We start from the raw sequence: 26,713 nt of genomic DNA on the forward strand, positions 1-26,713 counted from the left end.
CCAGGGACCCCCACCTTTGCAAAGGCGATCATGGCTTGTTTGTGGACTAAAGTTTGTGGACTAAATACCATTACAAAACTAATATTATAGCCTGGATATATGGATTATAACCCAGGGTGTGGATTCAAATCAACCATCATCATTATCAGGTACGTTTTAGAAGCATTTATATGGCGAATTGGCGATAATTGTGTGTTTTGTGTCTTGAGAGAGAGAGAGAGAGAGAGAGAGAGGCAGATCTCACTGTGATAGCACTGTTTTTTTATGGGACTGAACACCATCAGGGGGTCCAACAGGGACCACTGAAACAGAGATATAGTGGTCCTGGAGGGAAGCACACACACACACACACACACACACACACACACACACACACACACACACACACACACACACACACACACACACACACACACACACACACACACACACACACACACACACACACACACACACACACACACACACACACACACACACTTTTTTTCTTCTCTTTTTTTTTCCGGCAGCCAGCCTTTTGAGCTCAAATGCGTCTTTTGCCAGTTCACTGTGGGTTATGGGGAGATTTATACATTTGTATTGCAATTTATACATTATTACAGTATTTTTTTCAAACACACTTACTTTGATGTGTGATATTTTAGGTTCCCTTTAAGATAAAAGGCTCAGACTTTGTAACGGGCTGTGGAAGAATGTAATTAAACATTACATTATATAAAAGCAAATTCTCGGGACTATCGGGCCTGGCGGGGAACGACATTGGGATTTTCTCGGGACTATCGGGGGAGGCGGGGAATGAGTTAAATGGAATCTTGAAAAGTAAAAATGCTATTTAATTACAAATGCATTTAGTTTGGCAGTAAATGCATTTACTTTTAAGAAGTTAAATTTAAATACACTGGACATAAAAATAACATTTTAATACTAGTCATTAAGCTACTAAAATGATTAAATTTTAGACCTTCATCGGGCTATCTTTAATCAACATAAAGATAAAAGCCTGAGGAAGGTCTAAATAGTTGACCCACAGATAGAACCACTGTTCTAGACTCACCTGGAAGAGGTTCCAGAGGTCCATGAAGTAGCCGGAGAACATGAGCTTCTCCGTCTTGGAGATGAGGCAGTAGGTCATGAAGCTGAAGTACTGCACCAGCTTGGTGGTGCCGTGCACGCTGGCGTCCACGTAGAGCTTGGCGCGCGCCAGCAGGCCCAGCAGCAGGTTGTACACCTGGTGCAGCACCACCGTGGTGTCGGGCGACAGCGGCAGCTCCCGCGTGGGGATGTGGAGCGAGCGCGTGGAGCGGAACATCTGGCGGAAGGAGTTGCTGGGGATGAGGGAGACCAGGAGGTACGCCGCCGCTGGAGGGGAGGAGGAGGAGACGGGAGACGCGTTATTATCAGGGTCCCCACACATTTTTACCAATTCATTTCCAGAATATTTAACCCAATTTCCAAGACCATATAACAATAATTCAGCTCAATAACGAGTCCTATGCGCAATGCCCAAAGACAGGTAGTGTATGCCAGTGGTTCTCAACCTTTTCAGGCCGTGACCCCCGAAATAATCATATTTGAACTGGGAACCCTGGCACCCTGACGAGCACTAAGAGTTGAGGAATTTTGTATAACACGGTTATACAAATCTACACAAATCTATGTTGCGAGGCGTTGTGAGCATGTAGATCAGCTATTTTCACACTTTCTCCCTCTAATATTTGACAATTTGGCCAATGTTTAATTTGTCATTTCAGAGGTATTAATTTTTTCCAGGACCTTCCAGGACCCTTGATCAATTACAAAAGTTTTCCAGTACTGGAAAAATATTTGTCTAATTTCAAAATATTTCCAGGAATTTCATGACCGTGGGAACCCTGTATTATGGAACCCCTCATCCGTTCTAGGCAAAAGCTAACCTTAATTAAAGGAGTAGTTCACCCCCAAAATTACTTTTTCTATTGACTTGACTCAATGTGCAACATTGTTTTCTCACTCAACAGTAAGCAAACCAACTTACAGTGCAAGTTTATACAGGGTATCAGCACATTACAAAAAGCGACAATTTAAGGCCTTTTTAATACTTCTAAAATTAAACGTACAGTGGGTACTGGTCAATCCGTCGCCATCTCTAAAAGGAGGTCTTTAGCCACCTCGTAGATTTACCCTAATTGATTCCAGTGGGAGCCTGGGGACCCAAAAACATTGGGTCCCCATCTGGAAACAATGGGGGTAAATTTATGTAATCAAACTTTTGTCTTAGGAATGCCACAAATGGTTTTTTTTTTTTTTTTTTTTTTCAATTGAATTCAAGTCTCCGTGGCATGAGTAATCAATAGAAAAAAAGTCTATTTGGGGGTGAACTACTACTTTAACCCTAACCTCAGTAAGACTATGCCTAAACCTAAGCCAATCAAGACACAGATGAGGTGGTTCTATCCTAGAACTGACCTCCAGTAGTTTAAGTTGGTCTCTCTGTTTTTTTTATTGAGAAATGTAGACCCCGTGTTCAGGTATTAAAAATTCACTGAAGCTCAACACGCAAATCCCACAATCTGATATGGTATAGTAACCATATAGCATAGCTGTGACATCTAATAGCAGGTTTGCTAATACAGATCATCATGAAGGTTTCTTACATGTGCGGACGCGGGGATAATTGTGTGCCAGCAGGAAGCGTTCCACCCAGTTCTCCATATTCTGCAGCACCCAGCTGTGAGCCAGCTTGTTCCTGGGTGTCTGCACGGCCAGCCAGTCCAGACACTGGGAGGGGTTGTACTCAATCACCTGAGAAGATGAAAAACTAATCGTTCAACTTCAAAGGACAGTAGACTGACAGGAAATGGGGGGAGAGATGGGGAGTGACACGCAGCAAAGGTCGTCCGGATCGGGAATCGAACTGGGACCGGACCAGTAGGCCAGCGGGCGCCCAATCGTTCAACTTTTCAGATGAGTAAAATATGACAAAAACTAAATTAAATATTATTCAAAAGACTGACTAAAACTAAATCAAAATTTGCCATAAAAATGAACACACATACCTCCCAGATCCTCTGCAGGATGTAGGAGGCAAAGGAAGGCATGCCTGGAGGCCCACCAGCGAACTCCATCAGCATGGTCAGCAGCTTGAAGAACGGATTGGCAGCCTGACAGCAAAACACACCATGATGAGGAACAAGTAGATCAGAAACACAAATTGTCATTTAACTTGGCACATGTTTTTTCGTAAATTAATGCCCTACTTGATCATACTACAGCATCACACAAAAGCATCAAAAGTAGCAGGCACGAATCACATGCGTGTGCAGACCTAACGGTAAATGTGATAAAAATATTGCGACGCTAGAATTGATCGAATACTTTGTTTGCACTACCTAAAAAGAAAAAAATGGAAAATGAATAACACACAAAAAAAAAGCTTGTTTCTATTGTGGTCCATAAACATTCAAACATCGAGACAAACAACAACCAACAATACATATCATGCCGCTCTGTTACATCCACACCAGACACGACATTTTCGATTGAAGCAATCAATATTGCCACACAGGTGGGGGTGTTTGATCACTAAACCATCACAGGTTTCCTGTAACTTGTTTTATTTTATTTTATATACGTATGTATATATAACCATAATTACCTCAGGAGTGAGCTTTGCTATTGATGTGAAGAGCATGGACACAATCTACAATGGAAAGAAAGAAGTACTAAGTTAATAGCCGATATCACCATCCACATTTAATCTAGCGGCCCGATTCTGGGCAGGTCAAAACAGGTGTAAACATTCTGCAACATTAGCTAATTTACAAGCTCACAACAGAGCTTGTAGATAGGTTATATTCGGCAAAGAGATTTGGTGTATAGCGAAAAAAGACAGGGATCAAGTATAGACCCTCTTTTTGAATTGGTCAAGGCTGAGTTATTGATACCATATGTACAGAATAATTCAAGCCTGATTACAATATACTACTCTGTAGAACTGGGTCATGTGAATGTATCTATGTATTTAAATGTCACAGTATCCCAGCTAATATCCAAGCTATCACATTAAAGTCTTTCAGTCTAGATAAGTCACACTTTACTGTAAATTGAACAAGATTACATGGCTAGAATCTAAAACATGAACTCACCGATGAGCAACAGAATACAATTTTGCTTTTGAACATACTTTTCTGTATATCGTGTGTGTGTGTGTGTGTGTGTGTGTGTGTGTGTGTGTGTGTGTGTGTGTGCGTGCGTGCGCATGTGTGTGTGTGCGCGGGCGCGCGTGTGTGTGTGGAGACGGAGCAAGAGAATAGTAAAACAAAACAAATGTGACTCATGGGGACATTTTTCAGGCCCTCTTAGGGTTAATGGTCATTTTTATGACTATGGCAATTTCTTTGAGTTATGGTTATAATTAACACAAGCTTCAGTTTGGGATTAGGATTAGGCATTTGAGCCTTATGTTTATGGTTGAAAATGAAAGTCATTTTAAACAAGAAATTGCTTTTGATGCTGTGGATAGTGTGTCTCTGTGTGTGTGTGTGTAAAGTAAACCTACATGCTCGGCCAGGCGGTTGTTGTAGCGGCAGAGGCTGAAGATGAGGTTGCAGGTCTGTCTGATGTTGATGCCGTCCCTTATGTGTTGGAAGAGGAAGGGGAAGCCTTTACCTCCGGTCAGCGCCGCCATGTCACTCTGAGACAGAGTCAAATGTCTGGGGAAAGGCGGCGAGAGAAAAGAAACGGAGGGTGACCACCTAATAAATTAAACTATATAACGCATCTCTTAGCAAAATGCTACAATGTGGTTGCCCTGTTAGGGCAATCACACAAAGCTATGATGACTAAAACTATTGCTAAATATATTGACAATTCTGTCAACAAATAATAACTAGACTAAAATGTTAGGGAGGGACTAGTGGAGAAGACATCCAGTAGAACTAAAAGACAAGTAATTTTATGTTTGGTTGTGCTCGGGTGTTGCACATTTTCAGCATGCAACAAAGTATAATAAAATGAGGCATTACGACACCTTCAAGGCCTGTCAAAATAAATTTTTGTGGACAAAATCAAATGTAGATTCAGTTGACTCAAATCTAATTTAGTCAACTAGACCAAAAGACCAAACAGAATTTTATTCAAAAGATTTGCTGACAAAATCAACACTGCCTGGGACTTAATGCTATTTGAGAAAAAAAATCTAAAAAAACAAACGAATTACAGAAGTTCCATAAATTAGAGGGATCTCTTTCTTTTTTCCTTTTTTTCCAGAAATTGTGAAAATTGAAGATCTAAAAGCTCACAACCCGTGGAATCGTGATGCGTTGTGAGCTTGAAAATTGTCTATTTTCACCATTTTGGGTACCGGGAAGGCAGACATCAAATGTCTCTTTTGGGTGGGCAGCTGAACCGTTCTGGTGACCCCTGATGCAGAGAGCTGTGTTACCTCTCTGAGCGGGACTGCTCCACCAGCAGGGCGATCAGGGCGATCATCTTCTCCAGAGCGGCGGGACGATACTTCTCCTCCGCCAGGGACAGGATGTCCTCTTCCTCATCCTCCTCCTCGCCTTCCTCCTCAGACAGAACCTCCACCTGCGGCTGAAGAAAAGGACGGTCACACGGATTACAAAACCGTGGAAATTCAACCCATACTTTGTGTTGTTGTTATTGGTTAGAAAGAAACCTTTCACTAGATTTTATGGGCTGGGTTCTCACCCTGGGTGTGATGTGACAAATATTTATCTGAAGAATTACATTGTGGCAGAGCACCTGTAGATCAGGGGTTCTCAACCTGTGGGTCACGAGACATGCTCAAAGTGTCGCCAGCCCAAATGGTTGAGAAACCCTGCAGTAGATGACCACATACTGTAGCGCGTTGATCATATAATCACAATGTCCTCAGTTTAATTCAAGCTGGAGACCTGTATTGGAATCCTTCAGTTTCCTGTCTATAAATAAACATTCTAATGGAATCTATTGATATTCCTGAAATTCCATGACTGGTGGAAACACATGCTCCTTCTGACGTTGGAAAACAACTGCTGTTTCGGACGGGCTTTCCGAACTAGTTTGGCGAGTAGTGTTGTAGTACTCAAGTCAATGACTTGTCTCGAATCAGGACTCAAGTCCAAATTTTCATTGACTGTCTCGTATCGGTCTCGCCCATGATTTTACCTTGTCTTGGCTTTAGAGTCCAAGGCATATCAACCTCCATCATATTTTGTGTGTAAAGCCATATACTGTACATTAGGCTTGGAACTTACATTTTCTGGACCCTTTGTTCCCATGTAGAAGTGCACCATGATAGAGATGGCTTGTAGAGACAGTAGGAACTGACTCTGTGGAACATTTAGAAAAACATTTTGACATCATGGGAGTTAATAGTTCATTTTCATAAAATTTCAAAGTATATCATATCTTCATTATGGTGTATTTGTCCCTCACTTCTGTTTTTAACAATTTCGCTGTACTTGAGGAGAACCAACCCACCTCCTCTTCCCCCATCTTGGCGAACTCGTACAGGAAGGCAAAGTACTCTGTGAGGTGTTTGCTGTGGGGCTTGACTCCGTGCTCCATGATGGACAGCAGCGTCTTTACAAAGCGGGTCACACAAGAGCGGCTGCCAATGTCCTCCACCGGTCCGTCCATGTCATCAGAGCTGGAGAATCCCAGGGACAGGAAGGAGAGAGAGTGACTAGGAAGAATGGTCTGGGCTTCTGAGTATGGATTAGAGATGTATGGATACGTTTTTGTCCTTCCCGATACCGATAAAAACTTGCGTATGGGTCAATAGCGAGTACTGATCCAATAAACCGTAGCTGGTGCAAGCAAGTAATAATTGACTGTAAAAGTGTTGGCAGTGAGTGCATACAAAACCGCAAAGTTCACATTAGTCAAGAAAAGAAATGACTACAAGTACTAACCAATACTCCCATGTCAGTGTGATTAAACCATTATAGACTATTCACTTGACTGTTATCAAGTGTTTTTCAGCAACATTGTTGGAGCATGAAACTTTCTCGAGTGTCCAAAATGCTAGGCCACTGGGTGAGACACGGCCCCTCTGTCTGCATCACTGTCAGCCAACTATTATCACAGACATGACAATGTCCAGTCATTCTGCACACCTCTAGTGGCATGGTCATGATGTCAGTTAACATTTACAAGCTCACAATGCATCGCAATGTTATGTTTTGATTGTCTTTTTCTCTTTGAGGGAATAATGCATTAACAATGCATTACTCTTCATCACACGTCTGGTAAAAATGGCTTAGTTTCCACTGAAGCAGAAATGGGTAACTAAGCTTAACTATGTAAAACTATATAAAACTATATAAAAATGTCAAAGCAACCCGTCCGTCCGTCCGTCCGTCCTTACCCGTCCTCCATGCCGGGTTGCAGGTAGAGGTGAGCGTGTACAGGTCTGAGTCTCTGGATGACGTGGATGCATAACCTCTGGAACATCTACAGAGACACCAGAGGGACAGTGGTGTAAAAGATCTGTACTCTACAGTATGTATTTTATAAACAACAACTGCCCATTTATATATAGAAATTAAATGAATAAACCATTGCACACACATTACATATTCTTGCTATAATTATTACAAAAGGAAGACACTCCCAGCTCCATCCTTAACATCCATACAGCCCAGATGGAGCAAAGGACTAATAGTAACATTACAGTGAAAATACGTCAAATAAAACTGAAAAGCACATTTCAGGAAATGTAACCAAAAATTACAATTGGCCAATTTTTTGGTTCTGGTTCTATTTAACCAGCTCTGCTGTTTAGACGGAACGCAATAATAATTTTAAATACCATACACATACAACAGTCCATGAGAATGACTTGCCTGTCTGACGATCTGATTAGGACACTTGATTAGAATCTGCATGGGCCACCAATTGTCATCTGCCATACGATCTAAAAACCACTGGAACGCACAATATCCAAGCATTATGTTTAATCGGACAGTTAGTTTATAGTGGGGCCACCAAGTTACTAGACATTTGAAACATTAAGAGCACATTTATCACAAGGAACAACACAGTTATGGGGATTGTTTTTCGAAGCTGTTGCCTAACCTCGCAAGCCGCTTGGCTGTTATTGAACTGTTTGGTGAGGAGTTCAATCCACTGCAGCATAGTGGGCTGTGGACAAAAACAACTCATTAGTAGGTCCATGTAATGAATAAAAGCAGATCTGCAAAAAGAAATAATAATCTAAAACTATGATTGTTCATTATGTGCAATAGGATGCTGCCTTGGACAACACATCATTTATTGTGAATGTGACTGAAAGGCTGTTTGTTCATTACCTTCTCCTTGGAGTGAATGAAAGTCTCAAGGACAAATGATGTGCTGAGCTGTGATCCAAATGAAGACAATAAAAGCAGTGTTATTTTCTCTCAGATTGACGTCAGGTTTTCTGATGTTAAAGTGTGCACACAGAAACTCTGTAAAGCTGTAACACTCCACATACAGTACAACAGCAACAACCACCCTATATTTATGCTTAACCAACTTCAACTTGGTGTCCCTAATTTGGGCAGGTCATTATAGAAAATCTTCAAAGATCTTCAAGCTTTTCAGAGAAAATGGCATGATCTTAAAGCTGAACCTGTCGCAACACATTGTGAGACTAGATCAGTGGTTCTCAAAGGGGTTTATCACTGTAGGTCATTTAAAACAAAACAAATCTTGTATGACGGTCCCTGGCACAAAGTATTTTCAGATGGGGGTCAAGTATATTAATTTGGCTGGACTTGACACAAACGTTTTAGAACCACTGGGCTAGATTATGGCTAAGTGGTCCAGGACACTAACCTTAGCGGTCATAAGCGAGATGGCTTTGGGATCTGGTAAAGTGCTGGGAATGCTGCTGCAAAGCTGCCACATGAACCTGTAACACAACCACATCACAACCATCACATACAAGGAGCCATAGATGTCTGGTGTGTGTAGTTGATTTGAATCATTCACATTGTTCTCTCTGCCAGGCCAAGGGCAATTGGGAGATCTTTTTGCCCCTGTTTGTCTGGGGTCAATCTCGCCAACGACTGGAATGATCAGCACCAGCATTTTGCATGTTTATGTTTTTGAAATATTTAACTTTAAAGTCAATGGCAGTTGGATCGTGCTGAATCCTTGCCCAAATATGAAGGCAAACATGAAAGATACATCATAGATGACTGACGTCAGACACAGAAATAGTTTCACCTGGTCTGCATTCCACTGGGCAATCCCTTCTAATTAGATGTTTGGAAGATAAAATGTATACTGTCTTTCAAGGTGTACATACTTTTCTTTAAATCCTGGGTTAGAGTAAGGTTGATCAGTTACACAAAGAACAAAAATAAATATATGTACACATATAATGCAGATAGCTAGAGAGAGCCCTTGCTTACCCAAAGTATGTGTGCTCAAAAATGTTCTTGTCCTGGAGGAATTGCATGTTGTCATGCCAAATCCACTGAAGAGAGAGAGATTAGGGCAGGTCACAATCAATCATTATAATTCAGTTTGTTTTTACATTAAAATGATAAGAACAAATAACAATAATCGTCATTATTCATTTAATAATGCAGGAAGTGACGTGGGTTGAGACAAGCTTTCAAATGCAATGAGTTAAGAGAGCTAATATACAGTATGACGTTTCATGGCCTAGAGTTATGATTTGTCGATGAGAGCCAGAGCCATTGTGGATAGCCAACGTCATTCCAATAGTTTCACGAATGCTTCGTGGCTTAACTAATAAGAGGGGAAAATTAAGCCAAAGGTTACCTCAAGTAGATCAGGAGAAACATCAAAACTAAAGTCTTTGCCATTCTCCTCTTCTAGCTCCACTCTCTTATAGAACAGCATGTAGGCACTGTGTGTCTGGACAGAGAGAGATCATGTTCAATGAGACACTGTCATGTACAGTATATTTACATACACAGAATAATAATAAAAAAAAAACGTATGAAACCTTCTCTCACCTTCTCAAAAGAGAAGTCCATGAACTTATCGGTGACAGAGTCGTACGTTTTAGTCTGAAAGATAAAACACACACACACGCACAAGTGAAATCTGATGCAATCCGATGCAATCCAAGCCAATGTCATACTAACAGTATATGTTTTATTCCCTCTGGTGTTAGCCCTTACCGTCATCTCTCCACCAAAACATTCAGATGCGAGCTGGGCTGAGTCAAAGGGTTTTACTTCGGCATCATTGAACAGATACCTAGAGTTAGGAGGGGGATACATTATTAAGGTGTCTAATAGTTTCACCCCTTTGACTTATGAAAAACCATCACACCACAGCATTAACCACAGCAACAAGGTCTATTAGATTGGATGAATAGACAAAAGTTTATAACACATTTTCACCATCATGTGACATTGATTTAGTTAATAAACTAGAATTCATTTTTACAGATTTTAAATGAGGTCACGGTCTAAACTGGAGGTTAATGATGATGATTACTGCAATGCACTCTTCTGCTCACCACTTGTTGTTCTTGTAGGCATGTGGGTTGACGATATTTCGGATAAAGCTGTAGTAATGGCCGCCATCGGCCGTGCCTGTGTGCACCGTCACTCCAATGAGGTCATACTCGTAGCTCTCCGTGACCTTGGCCTCGCCCTCCTCCCGGAATCCTGTAAATATACAAACTCTTCTAAGTCACATCGTTTTGTCCAAATACAGGGATTACTATGGAATTGTAGTGACGGCATCCAAAGGATCTCCTGCTACCTTTTTAATTCATTGACCACTTGAACTCGTTTCCCCATTTCTGAGCATTTAATTGGTTAAAAGTCAACTACCAAACCAGGCATTCTGGAGACACCTCGAGAGGACAGCAGCACTAACTAATTGAAACAATCCCAAATCACACAAAAAGGCATTGAATTTCATAGCCCCAAACTGTCAGACATGGTGTGCAATGTCGTAGAAGTATGTTTCACAGCATCTCTGGTAGTCTGAACTGTTCATAGAACCATGGATACATAGCATTTTACAGGATTACATATTATGCTGATATTCTTGCCGTAAATAAATACATGTCTTGTCCGTACCCTCCTTGCGCTCTCCTTTGCCCATGAGGAAGTCCTCTGTGTAGGGTGTCATGTCGAGGCGCAGCGGAAAGGAGAAGTGCGTGTTGACCTTCTCCTTCATCATGGTCACCATGTTGAAGGTGTAACGCATGGTGTTGAAGCTCAGGATACGAGGAAGCTTCTTGAAACATGCCCTGAAATTAACACAACGACAACGTGTGGTCAACTAAATCTGATCCACTACTTTCCAGCCACACAAAAGTCCAGCAAAACAAAAGTAAAAATATTATTTTTTAAGATGCAATTGATACATACTGATAAAGTTTGATACATGAAAGGAATATCAATAATCTTTCAAAAATAACCAGAAGACAGTCCATATTAATCTGCACCAGACATGAGTAGGTGGTTGATACTGTAAGAGGTTACTAGTGGTTGCTAGGCCATTACTTAGCAAATAATACAATAATGCATTAAAAAGGCTAGTTCACAGTCCTACATCTGTCACTAGCATTAAAATAGGAAAAGGCCAAAGTATATTGTCTACTCACCGTTTCTCAGCTCGGACCTTCTTGCCACACTGGGAGCAGGTGTACATATTGTCTCCCTCCAGAGTGTCCTTGATGGTCACCTCGTCCAGAGATTCCTGAGGGGATACAGGTAAGGAATATGAGGAATTATTTGGGGGGAGATCTCAAAGCACTTCTAGAAGCACGTCGCTTGTATGCATAACAATACAAGTTATAAACATGTATACATCTACAGTATAGTGTTTGTACAGTACAAAGCCCAATTATAAGGGCTTTGTTTAACTACATACATCTAGAGTTCAGGCCACCACAACCACACGCCCCTCACACCAACGATCCAAATGTTATGCCCATATATGGGCGTATAAGAGCCACCCAGGGTTCTCATGTGCAATCGGTGTTGATCGATGATGATGAACACCGATTGCACATGAGTCCCCTGGGTGCCTCTTATACACCCATGACCCATATATGGGCATAACATTTGGATCAGCAACTTTTTTGTTTTATCAATCAAAAATAACACATCTAATGGTTTCTGTCGTGTCTGACATCAGTGCAAAAATAGTTGCGAAAATATACACATTTTCGAAGTTTTTGGAAAGCATGGGAAGAAATAGGGCTTAAGTGGTCCAAAATGTTATCCATTGGATTCTTGTTTTGATTTTGTCTTGCTAGTCCATAGATAATTTACAAAGCACTCACATAGATGTTCTTCATGTCGGCAACCTGACATCTAACCGTGTAGAACTCCTCAGCCGTCTGACTCACGTGGTCACAGTCCTGGAGGAGAAGCAGAACGTTGTTATAATAAAACAGTCCTCCCAACACACTGACAAAGAGCGACCCTTCACTCCCCCAACATTGAGCTGTGTTCTTACCAGAGAGACAACGTTGTTGGTGATGACGCCTCCAAAGAGAGTCTTCACTGTGTTTTTCTAACAGGGGAGAAAAAAGCAGAGCTCTCATCGTGCAATTGTGAGGAAGCTCCATTGAGCCACAGTAGAGTTATCATTGTGACAATATCTTATTCTAAGGCTAACTCAGAAGTTATTTCTGAGGAATCTTTCCATCATGGTTTGGAAAAAGTTTAAGTTTAGAAAAACAATGCCTTAAGTTATTCAAAAGGTTTATTTGAAATCATCACAAATACACTTGTTTTATGATTTTTGAACCACAAACACAGCTACAAAATATGATAGTATAATATTTGTTATACAACAAAATGTGACATTTTCTTAGGCTTATTTTAACTGCAGCCATAAATCATACGCCCTCTGGTGAATAAAGCATTGGAAATCTGGCAAGGGGAACCGACAGCTCAGAGGAAGCTAACTCGTTCTGATGTTTTAGGACAAACGGTAACACTTCTTGAAGCATGTTTTAACAAAGTACTGATGATCTTGTACTCCATTTGAGGAGTTAGGGTTAGGGTTAGTGTGTGTACCAGGTCCTGAGACATCTCCTCTATCTTGGTGATGAGGTCGGTGAAGAACTCGGTCATGTCCTTCTGTTCTCCGGTGTTGAGAGGCTGTTTATCCATGGTGTAGGTCTTGCAGAAGGGACGGGGGTTGTAGGCCTTCCTCTCACTCTCCTAAACATACAAGGGGTTCAGAAGCATGAGTGCTTGCTGCTAGAAGGGTTCAGATACACAGAAAACGCATTGGGAGTTTGACAAAAAGGGCCACCATGGGATTATGGTTAATTGAATGAGGTTCTTATTGTACATTTCTTAATTCTTCCACATACCATCAGATAGGTGAACATCTTTTGGAGCTCCAGCAGAGTGGTCTTGTGTTTGATCTCCTCAGCATACTGCATATATAAAGACATTGCATGAGCATTTATGCGATGTAGTTTTAATAATCTGTATTTGTCAAGCTGCTAGCAACACTCATTGACTGAAATGTACAGTTTTCCTCTATCTGATCTGCATCTCTACTTCCTGAAACCATGACCTTGATTGTGACCAAAAAAATCACATATTGTCTATCAATTACACACTCCACGAAGCATTGAATTAATGGATATTGGGTGAGAGGTTCAGTCACCCGAGAGAGACTTGGAGTAGAACCGCTGCTCCTACACTTGGAAAGGAGTCAGCTTAGGTGGTTCGGGCATCTAGTACGGATGCCCCTCGAGCGCCTTCCTAGGAAGGTCCTCGATGCACGTCCCACTGGGAGGAGACCCCGTGGCAGACCAAAGACCAGATGGAGGGATAATATCTCCAAACTGGCTTGGGAACGCCTCGGTATACTCCCTGAGGGAGTGGAGGAAGTTGCTCAGGATAAGGAAATCTGGAGGTCTCAGTTGGAACTGTTACCCCCGCGACCCGATTCCGGATAACTGCATAATGAGTACTTTTACTTTCAGTAATAAGTATATTTTGATACCAATACTCCTACTCAAGTACATTTTGAATACTGGAATTTAACTAACAAGAGTAACAAGAGTATTTCTACACTGCGGTATTGATACTATTACTGAAGCAACACATGCGAGTACTTCTTCCACCCCTGGCTGGCAGTGACTGACCTTAGCTGTGAAGACAGCCTGGCGGGCCTCAGGGATCATGTAGAGCTGCTGGATGGTGGAGGCCAGGTAGCAGGTGGCTCCCAGGTTGGTCAGCCCCACGAAGCGGCACTCAGCTCGGACATCGTCATGGGGCCAGTAGTCCCACTTGTATGGGGCGTGAGAGGCTGGGTGGAAAACAACACAGGAGGTAACTCTGTTAACTAGCTAGTTTTGATAAGGTAGTTTGTGGTAGTACAACAGTGCTCGTGTCTTTGAAATACTAAATGCTTATCCATTTTGGCTGCAGTTGGTAAGCTCGACAGCTCCATCAGGAAACCAGAGTCAACTCTAAATATTAATTAATTGGGCTTGTAAAATGTGGTGAAAAGGTCAGATGGCCAAAGCACCTTTTGAAGGCTTTCTTGTTAACAAATATACAGTAGCTGGACCAGGCAAGCCGACAGTCCCCAAGTCCTCACCTTGCATATGCTGTGACATGACCCAGTTATGGAGCAAGCGGTAGTTCTCCACAGAGCCCTTCACGGTCTCCACCAGCAGGTCGTAGGCGGCGGCGCGGGCGGCGTGGGACTTGCACTTGGGCTGCGCACGGTCGGCCAGGCTGGGCAGCAGGAAGAGCAGGTTGTGGACATCTCGCAGGAACTCCTGGCCCTCGCGGGAGAACTTGAAGGGGGGCTTGTGTTTGAGCACGCTGGTGGCCAGGCGGAGGAGGCCCGTCAGGCCGTCGTCCTCGATGGCTCCGTCCTGCTGGTCCAGGATCTCCCGGCTGAGGAGAGGAAGCTCAAGGGTCACTTGGGTTAGGGTTAGTGTTAGGGTTACAAACACTTGTGTCAGCATGTTAGCCAAATTGCGTGTCAGGCGTAGTGAATCACACAAAGGTAATTTCTCTCGTTGGTAGCCGTTCTAACTATCTTCTGTAACGAAGCAAACAGCTGACCAAGCAAGGCATTCTTTATTTTGGTATCAAGGAAACAGCGATTATGGGCTAGAACATTCACCATTGTTGTCAGATTAAAACCGTTTGGTAGTTTATTCTGCTGATACCCAGAGGGAAAAAAAAGTTGTTCTTACCTCCTTATACAGTCTGCAAGGTGTCTGGCCAAAGCATCCAAGTCCAACAGGGTGGTCTACAGAGAATTAATCAATGTCAGAGTTAGAGAGAGATCAGCTCTGTAATAACATTGTAAATGAATACCCAGCTTTATGCTACTATTAAAATCTGAAGGTCGCACCTGGCTTGCATCTTTAACATGGATGTTGTCTATTAGTTTACACAGCAACCAGAAGTACTCCTTACACCCAGTCCTTAACATAGGCTCCTCTTCAAAATCCTCCACCTGTGCAGACAGACAGACAGACACAGACACACACACGTTACTGCACAGTCTCCTGGTCGACCGCCAGAACAAGTCATCAGATCTACAAGCTCAAAACGCGGTAACTTATGACACGCTGTGAGCTTGTTGATCGTATGATGGCAAAATATACGTACTGTATATTATTTAGACCGCTAAAACCTTTCAGATTACTAAAATATGACTAAAACTAAATTACATTTTATTCAAAAGGCTATGAACTAAAACTAAATAAAAAAAAAACTAATATAAACTAAACTAAATAAAAATGTTGTGTGTCCCTTACCCTCAGTGGTTTGAGGGCCTGTGCGTCGGGCAGGAACTTGAGCAGTGTAGAGGCAGCCAGGAGCAGGAAGGAGCGGTTGATTGACTCTCCTCCCTCCAGGCCTGACAGGGAGAGCTTGTAGAGGCCGTTACAGGCCTCGTGTCTCACTGCAGGCTGTTGCACGCACACACACACACACACACACAGGACGTTACCAACTAAACTGGGATTGTCGGTCAGAACCTTTAAGTTCCTTCCCTTCATAGTAGGCTGACATCCAAGTGAGAGAAGCAGGTGAACTTAAAATATTAAATATCATAGTTCTCACCTCAGGCACCAGCAGGGTGAGTTTCTTCAGCCAGTCGTGGAGGTGGTCGCTGTCAGCCAGACTGGACTTGACCATGGAACAGCAGTGGGCCCAGCTCACCAGCAGCCACATGGAGTAGTGGGTCACTGTTACCATAAATACACTTTGTGTGAATGGTACTCTTCAAAGCAGATTCACAGAGTGACTGACAACAAGACCGTGCTTAAGATAACTTGAAACTTGAGACATTACACCAGAGTGTTAAGAGAACAGAACCTTACCTTCATGACGGGATCTGTGATCTGATTGAGCCTTAAGAACTCTGTAGGACAGACAGAGAGAACAGGTTGGCTATATAGGGAAAATGATCTAACAATACAGTAACGTATGATTACATAATAAAATAGTTGGACAAACATGGTGTAAGATAACGATAAATGGTGTAAGCCAACAACAGGCACAGGATCACTCTTCTCTTACCTGTGTGCTAGGTTATCATAGGTGTAAGCCACGTTGATCAACCTCTGGATCAGGTTGGTGCCTTGGACCAAACTGAGGAAAACCTAGGGATGAAATTACAGTTTTGAGCTCCGCTTATTCTGTTGAATTGACCACCCTCTGTATACTTCGTTGTCCGGAGTACCTTTATTTTGTCTCAGAGGCAAATATTATACTTTTTAAGCCACTACAATTATTTGGAAACTTTAGTTACTAGTTACTTTGTAGATTTCGATGATTACAAAATATACATAGGCCACTTGAGTCTCATCGAAACCATCACCTCCACCCATCATACCGCCCAAAAAGAAAATTCCTCTCTGATGACCCCTCCCTCCTCCTCTGGTTCAGCACCACTCCTACAGTATATCCCTTTTACCTCGGTGAGACGGGGGATGTGGAGACCCTTGCCGTGTTCCCCCGCAGCTTTGCGGGACTTGCTGGGCCAGGCACGTTTGCGCTGACTGTCGGTCAGGCCGGACCAGGAGAAGACATCGTGGTAGGCCAGGTCCAGGTCTGCCGGGTCCACCGCAAACTGACAGATGAGCTTCAGCAGACACGCCAGACAGTCCAGCAGCCACTGAGGGGAGACATCAGCCCATGATAATTATGAGTTATTCACAGTTAAGCTTGGCAGGTAGGGGTGTAACGATATAGTAACTGTATCGAAATATCGTTTTTAACTTAAAAAATCGAAGTAGATCGAAATGAAAACAGCTAAAATCGAATCGTATCGTTTTATTTTGTATCGTATCGAATCGGCAGTGTAAAGAATCGATTGTATCGATACTACCTACTTGTCCACTGTATTTGGCATTTTTAAGAAGAACAAATTAAAAGGAGGGGTTTAATTACTTTTCCTTTCCATATAGCTACACTGGTCTATCGATAAATGTGTGTAATCTCTGGGTTCATGTCAAGGTGCAGGTTTGTCAATATACAATGTCCATGTATTTTGCAGATAATCACTGTGTTTACTTATTTATATCCATAATAATACATGTTTCCCTTAAAAACCTGCACTATCCACACCTTTCACACAGATTTAATTTCTTTGCTAAATAGTTACTATATCGATTTTAAATAATTAAATCGAATCGTATCGTATTGCCATGAATGAACCAATATCGTCCATGTATCGTATCGTCAACCATGTATTGTGATATGTATCGAATCGCTATTATAATGTATCGTTACACCCCTATTGGCAGGTAACACACTATCACTTAGATTTCCCTTCCCTACAGTCAGCCATGCCGCCTATAAAAGGATTTGTCTGTGTGTCTGTCCCTTCAAAAGAAGACCAATCATAGCTCAAGCTGCTACATGCATGAACGTCAGCCTGCAGTCCAAAGTGAATCTTAAAAGTACACACCACACATCTTCAACATTAAAACATGTCATTAATATACCTTAGAGCTTGTGTACCCTTATTTGGACTGATAACGTGATGACATTTCTAAAAAAAACTGATAACACGATGACATTTCTAATGAACAGCGCCAGAACAACGCACCAATTATTGGTATATTTTTCAAAATAGTAAAAAATATATTGACATGACCAAAACTGAGATGCCAGGTTGATAGTGGTTAATACACTCCCTCACCACTGTCCAGGACTCCTGGTCCTTGGGTTCCAGGATGCCCGAGTTGAAGATCTCCAGCAGTAACTGAAGCCCTCCAGAAGACACAAACTGGACAAAACAGGAAGAAGTGGGTGACTTTCACAAGGACTCCACTATAGAGCGGGTCATTAGTTAGTAGCTGGCAGGAACATTCAGCAATTCATGGACGCCACAATGAAACTGTTTGACATATTCACAGAATGAAAGATACTATCCAAACACTGAATAGCTAAAGTGCTCTCACATAATCACAATGTTTAATGTTATTTCTGCTATGTTAACCTGTTTTTGATTCCAACAAAGGTCCTGGAAAAGGAATGTGCTTTAGGATAAATGTGTTATTTACGAGTTCTACCTTGCAGCTCCATGTATTCTTGCTGTTCTCGATCTGGTCCTCACTGGAGTCATCAGAGTCTGGGTATAGGTCACTGTAACTCCCCTGGACAGAGACAAACAATTCACACTTCACTACGGTGTACAGTATGCCCTCGTGGTGGACAACCCTAAACTACACAACCCCAAAGTGTCCAACAGAGTAGAATGTTAATGTTTATAAGTATGTGTGTGGAGGTACTATGCCCTGTGGACAAAAAAAATAACAACCAGCTATAATACATTTCATTAACCTCATGCAGTAGCATAATTGCCCAAGTCATGTTTATCTGCCTTTATTTATATCAGCCTAACTCTACTCTCCTAAAACTGCTGATTCATCATGCCTTGTTGCCAATGTTCTCAGCTCGTAAAAAAAAAAAAAAAAAAAAAAACGTTCTGCCCAAGTTGACTTAACTCATTGACTGCCAAGGCACGAGTTTCACGAGTTATTACAGTACTCCCAGGCTGCCAGAGCCCGAGTTTCCCGAGTTGGAAGCCATTTTGAAAAAAAAAAAAAAAAACTTTTTTTTTTTTTTTTTCAAAATTTTTTTTTATAAAAAAATTTCTAAAAATGCCTCAAATGTATTAGGCATGATCGCAATTGTGAAATTGCATGTGTAGCCCCATAACAAACAAACACATCTTTCAAAATGTCAAAAATGGCTGTTTTGTCTGACTTTGAAGGCTTGTAACTCATGAATGCCTGAACGGATTTCCAAGCGGATTTTTTTGTTTGAAAGCTGTTAAAAAGTACTACACATATGATGCATATATGGTGCATGGGCGTGCACGATCCGTGCACTAAAAATTGATCCGTGCACTAGAAATCTAGGATAGTGGCAGTCTGGTACTTGGGGGCCATCTTGAAATGGCATTCAATGAGTTAAAAGCACTTTCTGCCCAAGTAGTTTTTGAAATGCTACAAGCATTCTGATTGGCTTGGCACATAGGCAATAAGGCACAACGATGCAGCAGTGTTAGAAGAGCTAGGCACAAAATGGCAATTTGGCCCGAAGATTATTTGGGCAATTATGCTATGAGGCTAAAGATTATGCGAGAAGAATCCTAATGTATGGTATGAGTGGTGTCTCTCACCGTGGACTCTCGGTGGATACGGCGGTTGGGTTTTCCCAGTGCCTCTATGATCTCCAGGGCGTACAGCAGCTTGTGAGGACTCTTTATCCTCAGCAGGTCCTTCCAACACAGACCCTCACCGCTCTAAAAACAGCAGATGAATAGCAGAGGTCATTCTAGTGCAGTGGATAGCCAAACTGGGGGTTGGGTCCCCAAATTATTTTGGTGGGGTCCCTCGGATGATTAGCTAAATGTGCAACATTGTTTTCAGACTCAACGGTAAATGAACCAACATACAGTATAAGTGTATACCCCTTTTTAAATGCCAAATCGAATATTATGTTAGAAAGGGGCAAACGTTGTGAAAATGGCCGAACTACACAAGCTCACAACGCCTCACACTGGGAGGTGGTGTGAGCTTGTAGTTCGGCTATTTCCACAATATGTATCTGCGGAACCCAGTCAAACTAAATGCAATGCCTACAATTCCAAGTGCAGGTCATATATTAACGTTTTGGACGTCCTGATACGCTTTGGGAACCCTTAATCTAGTGTTCTGTCATAGGCAGATAGAGGCATAGATACACTTGAATAAATAACGTGCATCTGCTATGCGGAGATTGCATCGATCTTTATGGTGCAATAGCTTCATTGATAGTGCTTTTTGTGGTAGGGATAAACAACAGTAGCATAGCAATACTTAATGCCACACTTTACTATGTGGGTGGAACATCAATTTCGATGCTGCAGTTCAATTTGTGTTTGCGGTCCTGTGAAGCACACACACCCCGCGACACAAACACAGCCAGTTCAATTCCTTGTGTACTGTAAGTTTGTGAGTAGAGCGCAGCACTAATGCTATGATAATTGGCATCTTAAATCCCGGTGCAGAAAAATGCATGCATTCATGTTAGCGTAGTTTTAAAATAACAGTCGTCTCAGTGAAGCTACACCGGGTCAATTGATTGTAGCAGGTGGACAGGTGACTGACCGTGTCATCGGAGATGTTCTGGAAAGCCTGCAGCATGTTGGGACAGGTGGGCAGGATCATGAGCAGCTCCCAGACCCGACGAGACAGGTTCTCTGCATGGAGATGCAGCTCCTCGCACCGTGCACTCTGCATGGACAAGACACACACACACACACAATTATCTGGCAATTTGGTACAGCTTTATTCTTGCGTGTGGAAAACTACTTTAGCTGCACGAGAGAACATGTCTGACAGCAGCGCAATATACAGAGATTGATGCGAGAATGATAAGAGGAATAGGAGAGAAATTAGATGAAGCTGGCATGTGTAATTGTGTTGAGTGCTTTTCTGGTGGGAGAGCAGGAACCACCTTTCATAGAAGAGATCATTAAGCAGATGGAGGCTTTCAGACCTTTATACTTCTGAAAGTTTGACACCCTCATCCACCATTTCTACCTATCAAGAGAAGCACCACACATACTCACCTCAGGGCTCTCCAGGGCTCTATCTGCGTTGGGGACGGGGGGTTTGAAGCAGGCCAGCATCTCCAGCAGGTCGAACAGGGTGGTGAGGTGTGGCTCCTGGAGGAGCAGGAGCATGGGGATGTGCTCCTTCTGGGGGGGAGGGAGGCAGGAGGCTGGCAGCTGGACGCCTTCCCCCTTCCGCTCCCTCCGCGGGGCACCCAGCGACACAAACACCATCTGGAGACGGGACAGGAGCTCGGTTGGGTTAAAGAAACCAAGATTGGATTCAGACAGTGTTTTTTCCAACAACAAGGTCGGAGGAGATGAAAGGTTAATGTGTCACCTGCATGTCTTTAAAGCCCAGCTCATGAAGGGTCTTCTCATCATAGTCTGTTGTCAGCTCATGGCCAGAAGAGATCATCCTGACTGGTCCCATCAAACCCCCTGCTGAAAGGACATCACATCATCAATCAATCAGGTTGCAAGCAAGTCATCACATCAATCAACCAGACCGACTACTGATTGAAGGTTCAATCTCTAACAAGTCTGAAAGTTGAACAGTGGCTGCCATTATATTAATGGTGTGCAGCAATACTGACGATAGTGCTTCAGATCTTCAGTCGTGACTTTGACATGGGTGCCGAACAGTGTATGGGTTTAGTCCTCGTCAACAGACATGTTCAAAATGCTTGCATAAATTATCAATAAATTAGACTCCAGATAATGTAAACATTTTTGTCTGTCTTTGGGTGACATGAGACTTGGTCTACCTTTTCCCTCCCAAGCCTTTTTTAACCAATCAAAAGCAGGAATCAATTTGGGGGTCCTCGTTTGAGAACTACTTAATGGGTTAAGAGTATTGCTAAAAATCTGACTTCAAACATTTTCATCTCTTTTGTCTTGGCTTAACAAGGACTAAAGCAGTGACCTGGGAAGTCTGCAGGTGGCCGGCTGCTCTGTCCAAACTCCTGCAGCTGGGCCTGCTGGCTCATCTGCTCCTTCTGCAGGTTCTCGTACCAGTGGGTGACCTCGGCACGCAGGTCTGCCACCTGGTCACTGGGGTACATCTCGATGGTCATCTAGGAACAATGAAAAGTGATAACATGCGTGTGAGTGTGTGTGGGAAAAGGCAGATGAGATAGCAGGTTCCTCATATAAATTTGGCATCTGGAAACATTGGCATTGTGTAGGATTTCAGGCTTTTTTTAGGTAACAAAAAGGACATGAATCACTGTCCCATAACAACTACAAGATGAATTATTTTAAACAATGTGATTTGTTGATGCAACTACTCAGCCTATGTATTTAATAAAAAATCAAACCTCGGTTTGAAGTGAAGCGGTGAACTTTTATTCTAGAGTTATGAACTCTGTGATCTATACATTCTTTATATTCTGAATGAATTAATGATTTTATCTGGAGGGCCGAATTGTCATGTGAAGCTTGACCAATCCTCAAAGTATCCAATCATCAGACCGGGACGGACACTACACACATACAGTACGTACGTACGTACGTACGTACGTACGTACGTACGTGCGTACGTACGTACGTACGTACGGACGGACGGACGGACGGACGGACGGACGGGACAGATAAAACCTGTTCATTCTGAACTGAAATGGCCATATATGGACATGGGACACACATTTTGCTTTTTGAAAAAGCCTATTCATTCTGGACTGATATTCTGGACGTACGGGACAGAAAAAACCTGTTCATTCTGGACTGACCATATATGGACATGAGGTGACATACATTGTGTTTTTGAAAAAACCTGTTAATTCTGGACTGAGATGACCATATATGGACATTAAACACACATTTTGTTTTTGAAAAAACCTGTTCATTCTGGACTGAAATGACCATATATGGGCATGGGACTCACAAAGCCACTCATTGGAAGCGGTTTTCACCGCTTCAAAAAAATAAAAATTAAACAATCATCCAATCTACCTAAGCTATCTATTTTGCTTGTGCTCGCCCATCCCCTCATCTAGCTGGTCATAGTGGCTGTGCTGCAGTGTGAGGAATGTGTTATGATCGCACTCATTCTTTATTCATGACAAGAGCAGAATCAGATACTGGCTTCCACATCATGTTAATTTACAAACTGGCAATAAATATTTGATCTGGGAATATTAGCAAGCTTTCCGTTTTGCGCATACAACTAAATGCACATGGCATGGCCTTGTTTGCTCAGATTATGCTGGCCACCGAACAGTGTAATCTGCACAATGCTGCACTTTCAGACCTGGAAGCAGAGATTTGAGTTACAAAAGTTTGCTTTGAAAAAATATATATTCAAAGATCTGCACACATTCTCACGATTTTTCAAAAATAGCTCTCGGTACCGCACTGTGAGCTTGTATATCTGCTATTTTTCAATAATTAAAGCATTAAATAATTCTAGGCCTAAAAGGGTTAATAATGACCAAAGTCCTGATTCATATGTTGACCATTTTAATAGCTCTGGACCGGAATCCGATTCTGTGACTGAATTGACAGCTCTACCAGGCGGCCCACGTCCCTTCATGACTGTACCTTATCGGGGAGACCTGCGGGCTGGCAGACGATCCTGAGGGGCAGAGACTGCTTGTCACTCAGAGCCTTCAGGTGGCTGCTGATGCCCGTGCCCTCGATCTGCCACTGTCGCAGGTGGTACGCGAACCTGGCACAGGAGAGCGGGTGAACAGGATGAGAGGAAACGGTTAATCACACCGTACATTGCTTTGTGCAGCCACCTAGGGGCGGAAATCTCTAGGAACCTGACGATTCAGTTCCGATTCAGAGGGCTACGATTCCATGATTAATTGATTACCGAATCATCTTGATGTCAAAAAATGATTTATTTCCCCCTCACTGTGTGACTAACAAAGTGCTTTATAATGATCCATAATGAAAACAGATTCATTTACTTCCATTATCTTTTATTGATAATAAAAACAAATGGAAGAGATGTGTCACTGTCAACTGGAAGTTATAATTGACAACATCGACATTGCAAAAAAAAAAAGGAAAATAGGAAAAGGAAAAAGTCCTTTTAGTAAAATAATACTGACTCAAAAGCTTCTCAATTCTTCTGCTTACCAACCAAAATCTGTCTGCTCTGAGCAATTAGCTAAATAAAAAACAAACTACAAAAGAAGCACAAACATTATGCAGCTCTCTTTCAAAAATAAAGAGAGCTGTACCAACACACAGGAAAACAAAAGTGAATCCATTCAAAATGGCCCATGTCCACATCCTTATGCATCTATGAATCGATTTTATTTTCCATCCCTAAGTCACATACACACTCTGGTCCTGTGTCTGTGTGTGTGCATACCTGCGTCGGAAGGCCTCCAGGTGTGTTTTGAGCATGAGCAGTCCCCTCTCGATGCTGATGAGGCTGGTGTGAGAGTCTTTCTCCAGGTTGGCTGAGGCCATCAGGAGACTCTCCATACACTTCCTGATGAACTCCTGTTCCTTCTCCAGACCAGTCTTACCAGCTATGGAGCGACAGTTACAATATATCTTTTAACTTACTCCAGTTCGATAGTTTCATGGATTCTCCCTGCAGTAGTTCTCTAATGCAGGGGTCTTCAGCAGGGGGTCCAGGACCCCTAGGGGGTCCTTAGAGTTAGTTACTACAGGGGGGCCGCCAAATCCTTGTGTGATAGGATCATTCTTTAATGGGTAAAGTATAGCATTATTAACCACATAAACCCTATACTTAAAGTTGCTATATGTAGTTTTCTGCTGACATAAGCAGTAAGAAGCTCTTTCACTAGCAGCTCATTGATGCATGAACCAGCCGACCCGGGGCTGAAAGGATTGACAGACAGGTCTAACCAATCCGAAGAGGCGACCCTGATCGGTCGCTTATTGGGCAGGCTATTTGTCTATCGACCAATGACAGAACTTCTCAGATAAAAAATAATAGTTTTAGAGGCAGATTGTGGCCCCAGGAAGTGTCACAGAGACAACATTTCTTTAGGAAGCATGGTTAGCCGTCTGAATATAATAAAATAAAAAATAAAGGTTAACCAGGCCTGCCAGGGTCCCCCAGGGCTCTATACTAGGTCTGCTGATATTGTTCCTCTATACCAAATCTCTTTGCCGAAAATAGCAGTTTTAAGAGGACACTATGTGCGCTTTGTAACTTGTTGTGAGCTCGTAGTTGCCATTTTTTTATTTTAGGTTTTCACATTATGTGATCGTAACACTTGGCAATGAATTCAAACATCTTATTTAGGTCAGCTGTTACGCCCTGCCCTAGTCTCCTTACCATTACACAGAGGTTAACAATCACTTTAACACTGTACATCCCATCTCTCCAACCATTAGGCTCAGAGATGCAAAATTAAATCACAGAAGCCATTAAATACTATATTTGGCCCAGATACAGCAAAGACAAGCTCAATGTGTAACAAAGGTGGAAACAAATCATCATCATCATCATCATCAATTATTATGATTGATAATGATTACAATAGTGATTATAATATTCCTCAAAGTAATTGGGATTAACATTTTAGTCATAATTGTGCAGCCCTACTGCTTACTAACATGTTCCTAGGGGAGCTCGGGATATTAAAGCACCCAGCAGATGGTGCATGTCATATTTGATTTACTAGAGGTAAAACTGTGTCAGAACAGAGAAGGGTGGGTTGCAACTCTTGGTTTCTGAATATTTAATTGTATGTGGAGTAAGAGTTATTCCTGTGTTCGTGCTTTCACAGTCGAGCCCAACGGCGTCTGAGAAATGGATTCACAACCAACATTTCCTCAAACTGCAATACAGCTCGAGTCGAGTGTGCTACTGACCATTGATGTAGTAGGAGTTGATGTACTGGATGGCTGCGCGGCTGATGTCAGCTGACTGGGCCCTCAGGGCAATGCCCCACAATTGGTCCATCCCGCACAGCTGCAGACGGAGAGACAGACAACCATAATATCGTAAATTGCATTTTTTTTTTTTTACGATATGTTTCAATTCTTTTGACCACAATAATCTTGAAATTAAATTTTCATACAGTAGCGTCCCACCACCTACTCGCAGGAATACACAAATACAAAGCTCAAGACAGCAAACCACTGGTAATTGCATTATTACTGCCGTCATTACAATTTGTGTTCCTGTACTGCGGTTAAGAAAGTGGTGTTTGACCATATGAGTAAAGGAACGTTAGTACCTCACAGTTGGATGCGCTGTCGAGGGTGCTGGTAGCCAGGCGTGCCAGGTTACACAGATGCTGGAAGAGGTTGAGGCCCGTCATGCTGATGGTTTCTGGCTTCAGCTGGGGCATCTGAACACACGCAGACACACACACACACACACACACACACACACACGTTTCAGTATCCCACTATCAGTACTAGTATTAGTATCACAGTTTGGGCTTTGTGTGGAACAAGGCCTGTCCAAATTATTACATAATCGATTAATCACAATTATTTGAGATAAATCCCCTTTTCCCTGTTTTTTGTGAGCACAAAGCTAAAAAAGCCAATCATAAACGTAATTTCTATGCATAATGTTCCAATGCTTCAACGACGGGAACATAATTAAGTTGTTGATTGCAGTTATTTGCTTGACAACTAATCGTCAAGTAAAATGAATCGTCACAGCCCTATTTGGAACTGGAACTTTGTTGAGTTTATATGGTTGGTGATTTTCTTTCTGTCTCGCTCCTACACAAAATGCCTGCAG

The 26,713-nt window shown here is 42.3% G+C and overlaps 1 protein-coding gene across 2 annotated transcripts in view; it reads right to left on the reverse strand.

The window, feature by feature from the left end:
• Positions 1-26,713, reverse strand: part of usp34 (ubiquitin specific peptidase 34) — a 92,120-nt gene that overhangs the window by 15,972 nt on the left and 49,435 nt on the right. For both annotated transcript variants that reach the window (XM_080722227.1, XM_080722226.1), the window contains exons 23-66: positions 26,196-26,309; positions 25,828-25,927; positions 24,347-24,509; positions 23,563-23,689; positions 21,947-22,097; positions 21,362-21,465; positions 21,040-21,255; positions 20,576-20,701; positions 19,606-19,728; positions 18,491-18,574; positions 18,118-18,204; positions 16,888-17,088; positions 16,491-16,573; positions 16,292-16,332; positions 16,032-16,156; positions 15,725-15,877; positions 15,316-15,420; positions 15,155-15,210; positions 14,545-14,849; positions 14,087-14,250; positions 13,301-13,366; positions 12,999-13,145; positions 12,433-12,489; positions 12,257-12,334; positions 11,573-11,667; positions 11,043-11,215; positions 10,472-10,622; positions 10,128-10,206; positions 9,960-10,013; positions 9,763-9,858; positions 9,387-9,451; positions 8,806-8,881; positions 8,298-8,345; positions 8,065-8,130; positions 7,833-7,913; positions 7,355-7,440; positions 6,466-6,634; positions 6,240-6,314; positions 5,423-5,574; positions 4,538-4,691; positions 3,635-3,679; positions 3,036-3,140; positions 2,634-2,781; positions 1,055-1,359 (exon numbers count right to left, since the gene is read on the reverse strand). In XM_080722227.1, the coding sequence (XP_080578353.1) occupies positions 1,055-1,359; positions 2,634-2,781; positions 3,036-3,140; positions 3,635-3,679; positions 4,538-4,691; positions 5,423-5,574; positions 6,240-6,314; positions 6,466-6,634; positions 7,355-7,440; positions 7,833-7,913; positions 8,065-8,130; positions 8,298-8,345; positions 8,806-8,881; positions 9,387-9,451; positions 9,763-9,858; positions 9,960-10,013; positions 10,128-10,206; positions 10,472-10,622; positions 11,043-11,215; positions 11,573-11,667; positions 12,257-12,334; positions 12,433-12,489; positions 12,999-13,145; positions 13,301-13,366; positions 14,087-14,250; positions 14,545-14,849; positions 15,155-15,210; positions 15,316-15,420; positions 15,725-15,877; positions 16,032-16,156; positions 16,292-16,332; positions 16,491-16,573; positions 16,888-17,088; positions 18,118-18,204; positions 18,491-18,574; positions 19,606-19,728; positions 20,576-20,701; positions 21,040-21,255; positions 21,362-21,465; positions 21,947-22,097; positions 23,563-23,689; positions 24,347-24,509; positions 25,828-25,927; positions 26,196-26,309 (5,199 nt within the window). The remainder of the gene's footprint in view (positions 1-1,054; positions 1,360-2,633; positions 2,782-3,035; positions 3,141-3,634; positions 3,680-4,537; positions 4,692-5,422; positions 5,575-6,239; positions 6,315-6,465; positions 6,635-7,354; positions 7,441-7,832; positions 7,914-8,064; positions 8,131-8,297; positions 8,346-8,805; positions 8,882-9,386; positions 9,452-9,762; positions 9,859-9,959; positions 10,014-10,127; positions 10,207-10,471; positions 10,623-11,042; positions 11,216-11,572; positions 11,668-12,256; positions 12,335-12,432; positions 12,490-12,998; positions 13,146-13,300; positions 13,367-14,086; positions 14,251-14,544; positions 14,850-15,154; positions 15,211-15,315; positions 15,421-15,724; positions 15,878-16,031; positions 16,157-16,291; positions 16,333-16,490; positions 16,574-16,887; positions 17,089-18,117; positions 18,205-18,490; positions 18,575-19,605; positions 19,729-20,575; positions 20,702-21,039; positions 21,256-21,361; positions 21,466-21,946; positions 22,098-23,562; positions 23,690-24,346; positions 24,510-25,827; positions 25,928-26,195; positions 26,310-26,713) is intronic.

Source organism: Nannobrachium achirus (genome assembly GCF_963921795.1).
Source record: "Nannobrachium achirus genome assembly, chromosome: 3".
NCBI classification, from domain to species: domain Eukaryota; kingdom Metazoa; phylum Chordata; class Actinopteri; order Myctophiformes; family Myctophidae; genus Nannobrachium; species Nannobrachium achirus.